This window comes from Rhinopithecus bieti, unplaced genomic scaffold (genome assembly GCF_001698545.2).
Source record: "Rhinopithecus bieti isolate Rb0 unplaced genomic scaffold, ASM169854v2 scaffold_1558, whole genome shotgun sequence".
Taxonomy (NCBI): domain Eukaryota; kingdom Metazoa; phylum Chordata; class Mammalia; order Primates; family Cercopithecidae; genus Rhinopithecus; species Rhinopithecus bieti.
Window position 1 is genome coordinate 2,077,574 of NW_016803701.1, and position 4,794 is coordinate 2,082,367.

The 4,794-nt window shown below is 44.8% G+C and overlaps 1 protein-coding gene across 2 annotated transcripts in view; it reads right to left on the reverse strand.

Annotated features, from left to right (window-relative positions):
* The window catches only part of RUNDC3B (RUN domain containing 3B), a 199,866-nt gene extending 195,402 nt beyond the window's left edge, over window positions 1–4,464 (reverse strand). For both annotated transcript variants that reach the window (XM_017851665.1, XM_017851655.1), the window contains exon 1: window positions 3,946–4,464. In XM_017851665.1, the coding sequence (XP_017707154.1) occupies window positions 3,946–4,067 (122 nt within the window). In that variant the 5' untranslated portion in view covers window positions 4,068–4,464. The remainder of the gene's footprint in view (window positions 1–3,945) is intronic.
* Window positions 4,465–4,794: the final 330 nt, after the last annotated feature.

Below are 4,794 nucleotides of genomic sequence, written 5' to 3' on the forward strand. Positions count from 1 at the left end.
AGACGGAGTCTCGCTCTGTCGCCCAGGCTGGAGTGCAGTGGCCGGATCTCAGGTCACTGCAAGCTCCGCCTCCCGGGTTCAGGCCATTCTCCTGCCTCAGCCTCCCGAGTAGCTGGGACTACAGGCGCCCACCAGGTCGCCCAGCTAGTTTTTTGTATTTTTAGTAGAGACGGGGTTTCACCATGTTAGCCAGGATGGTCTTGATCTCCTGACCTCGTGATCCGCCCGTCTCGGCCTCCCAAAGTGCTGGGATTACAGGCTTGAGCCACCGCGCCTGGCCAATTTTCTGAAGTTCTAAACGATAGAGAATATACAGGGAAAATACTAGTTGGTTCTCAGAGCCAAAGTCAAGTGTATGAATATTTTGAAGTTGAGTGTGTAAGATTTGGAGTCCTCAAATGACCTACTATCTCTTCACCAAAATCCATGAAAAATATGATAAAACAGTACTTATCTGATGAAATAAGGACCATGCAAATGTTTTTAGTGTATGACATGTAAATGTTCACTAAAAAACTGATGAATTACATATACATACACATATACAATCACAATGAGCCAAAATTCAGGTCAGCTCTTTATCTGACTATCTTACCTATCCAAACAACCCATTTTCAAAGTTCAAAACCATATACTGCACTTGAATAATGCTTTAAACATAAAGAATTGTGTACTCATATAATAAGACCTTAAACTTAACCTGAGATAACACCTAAATTGTTTAAGGGGTAAGGTAAAACATTACTGTGTAAGTATAAGTGGATACACTAGAATGATATATGCTAGTGACTTTTATTTTTTTGGTTTTGCAAATGGTTCAGTTTTCCAGAACATCAGCAGAGAATTACAAAATGAAAGGCAGTCCAAAATGTTTTGTTTATAAAGAAAATGGACATACTTAATTTAGTTATAATAAACATTTATCTTATCATTATTACCCTGCTCATATTTGGAAAAATTCAAAACTAAATATAAACATATTTTGCTTGGAGGCCATTATTAATTTTAGGCCTATAATTGAAGGTTAACAGTGATGTAGTCCAATATTATTTTACAGACAACAAAAATGAACAAATGGAAAGGCTGCATGGCTTGTAAAAGTGCACACTAGTTAATGATAAAGTGAACCTAGAACCCAGTTATATTTCCACCAAACCAAATCATCTCTGATTTGAGATATAAAAATAAAAAAAGAAGCCGGGCGCACGGTGGCTAACGCCTGTAATCCCAGCACTTTGGAGGGCCAAGGCGGGCGGATCACGAGGTCAGCAGATGGAGACCATCCTGGCTAATACGGTGAAACCGCGTCTGTACTAAACAGAATACAAAAAATTAGCCAGGTGTGGTATAGGGCGCCTGTAGTTCCAGCTACTTAGCAGGCTGAGGCAGGAGAATGGTGTGAACCCGGGAAGCGGAGCTTGCAGTGCGCCATGATAGCGCCACCGCTCTCCAGCCTGGGCGACAGAGCGAGACTCCATCTCAAAAATAAAAAATAAAGAAACAAAAAATAAAAAAAGAATTCATAAGAGACGTGAGTGAAATACCCAGGGTTTGGTGACTCTGGAAAGTAAACTAGCAATAAATGCATAAATGCTGCTTTATTCATTTTTCTTAATTTGTCATGCGGCTTCTTAAAATGTACACATGGCCTATAGTGACTTTCTTCCAAAAAGTAAAAGTCATTCAGATAAAGCCTATCATATAGACCCCATTACTACACATGGATAATTTACATGCACCATCAACCATTTGGATCTGAAGATCAGCCTTAATATTATCCATATAAATAACTATACAAATGAAATCCAGAGCAGAAACCGCAATTTATTTTAGCTATTACACTAAATCTATGTGTAAACTGTAACTAAAGTTAGCATATACTCATTTCACAGTGGAAAATAACAATGTAAATTACAATAACGAAAACACAACTAATACAGAGAGTTGTCCCCAGAAATCAGTGTGACATTCCTAAAATTTCTTAAATATAATTTAAAATTTAATTTAAATAAGGTTGAAATACAAATCCTTTTCTTTTCAACTGTCTCTGATAAGGGCACAAATGGTCATCACATGATCTAAAACCAGTCAAGATAAAAATGGAGAAGCAAAAGGAACAGTAGCCATCATTGAATTTATTCATTCAATAAATATTTTTTGAGTATCAGATGCTATATCGAGAATTTGAAAAAAAAAAAAAGACTAAGCAAAAAGCAGATAGAATCATTGCCCTTGTGAAGTTTAACAAAAGCTGATAGAGCTTTTATTAAATGTTACCCCCCAATAAGCACTGTATACGTTGAAACTACCCTTGTTTTAAAGCAGTTTTAATGTCTGTATATTACGGTTAAGAAAATCAGCCTTGCTTATTGTTCCATTTACCCACTTTAAAAATACTTACCTATACTTTAAAAAACCTAACAGCCTATTTGTCTCAAAAAGTTACATCCTAGACAGTACAAATGGTAAATTAAACAGATGCCATATTACTTTACCACTTACAAAGTGCTGTAATAATTACATACACATATACAATCACAGTCAATGAAGAAGGTCTTCTTGCTAGATAAACATTTGTAATAATCCAAGCATTTTTTAAAAAGTCACTGTGAGTTATTGCATTTAAGTCCTGGAATTATAATCTGTATTCCACTTAAGATGCTAGACACATTTTCACACAAGAAAAATAACGGAAAAAATACGGAGAAATTACAAAGGAAGAAAAAGTTTCATTATCATCTGCTTCTTAAGAGGAATATCTCTAGGTGATGATTAGGAGTCTGATGGAAAAAAGTAATTTTAAAACAATGGTTCAGAGAAGTTCCTAAGAAATTGATGCTTAGGGTTTCAATTTTTCTTAATACTCAGATATAAGACTTAAAGGAAATATATCAGCATGTTAAAAACCAGTTTTCTCTGAATACTGGGCTTATTATAAACAGTAGTTATTTATTTATTTATTTATTTATTTTTGATGGAGTCTCCCACTGTGGCCCCAGCTGGAGTGCAATGACGTGAACTCAGCTCACTGCAACCGCCTCCCGGGTTCAAGCAATTCTCCTGCCTCATCCTCCGGAGTAGCTGGGATTACAGGCGCCCCCCCACCACGCCCGGTTAATTTTTTGTATTTTTAGTAGGGACGAGGTTTCACTATGTTGGCCAGACTGGTCTCGAACTCTTGACTTCGTGATCCGCCCGCCTCAGCCTCCCAAAATCCTGGGATTACAGGCGTAAGCCACCGCGCCCGGCCCAATATAATTATTCTTTTAATGTTTCTATATTTTTCTGAAGTAAGGAAATACTACATTTACCGTTATAAAATGTTAAGGAAAGGCAGGCCTTAGAATAAATAATTGACATAAAGACTAGGTATCCTCCACAGTCCCACTCTTAATAACAACTGCAGAGCCAGAACTAGCACTGTAGCTGAAAAGTGGATAGTACACACACGCTCACACACACAATGGCTGGCATGTAGTAGGCACTCAACTAACATGTGTGAAATGAAATGGGTGAAGATAACGTAAACAAGCCAAAACAACGAAATGCACTCTGATTTGGGGGCACCACAGTAAACAATCACAGTTACTACCACTTTATCAAAAGCTGGCTGACAGTTGAATGGGCATTAAATGAAAGAGCTCTTCCTCCTGCCCTCCTCTTTCACTCTGACACTAGATTGCACATTCAAAACAAATCCTCCCCCAGCCCCGCCCCAAGCTCTACCCTCAGATACCTCCAGCACTGGAACTGACACAAAGTCCAGGGCTGCGGCGGTGTCCAGACCCGGGCCCCTGTCCAAGGAGCTGCGCGCTCACACACTCGGCTGGCGCAACATAGGCGGCAGCAGCCCATCATGCCCGGGACCCCCCAGGGACCCGCGCGCAAGCCCAGAGGTCTCAGCCCCGGCCGGAGGCTGGTTCCCCTCGCCCTGCGCTGCCGTACCTGCACACGGTGATGAGGTTCCTCCTCTCCACCGCAGCATTGCGGGAGCTCAGGCTTTTCTTGCCGCCTCCACCGCCACCGCCGCGGATCCCGCTCAGGCCCCCCAGGCTCCGGGAGGCCATGGCGGGCTTACCCCCGTGCCCCTTTTGTCTCGTGCCGCCCCGCACGCCCCCCACACCTGCTTAAGGGTGTTCTCGCTCGGTCCGCGACCGTGGGGGCGCGGGAAGAATGTAGGAAAGGAGCCTGGAGGAAGGAAGGGTTTGGAAGACAGCAGGGATTCGCACCCGGGGACTGACGGCTAGCCCTTGGCACCGGAGCTCCACACACAAGCACCACCTCCGCCCTCCGCGCGCCGCCGACTGCCGGGCTGCGCGTGCGGGTCGGCGCTGGGCGCTCTCCTCCTTCCCGAGGGACCTCAGCAGACGGCGCGCGCGCGAGCCCGTCGGCCCCTCACGCCCAACCACCCACACTCCGCATCCACTCGTGCCCCAGCCCAGGCGGCAGCAACTAGGGCCCCGGCCTCGCGTGCGCAGCCCCACCCTCTCTGCGCCTATCAAATCAACGCTACCCCCGCCGGATCCAATCGCGGCACCGGAGGGGCGGGGCCGGCCGCGCGAACCTTTAAAGTAGAGGGCTCAAGCCCCGCCCCGACGCGTGGGCCGCTGTCAAGACGCCGGGCTCGCTCTCGCAGCCCGTTAGCTGCCGCCAGTAGCCACGCAGGCTAGCCGCGGGGATTGTGGGATGCGGGGCCCCACAGTGCTAGGGGCAGATTGCCACCCCTTGCCTGGAGCCAAGCTTTAACGGCTGATACCTATTTCCGTGGCTGCCGTAGCTTCAGTGTCTGCCTAG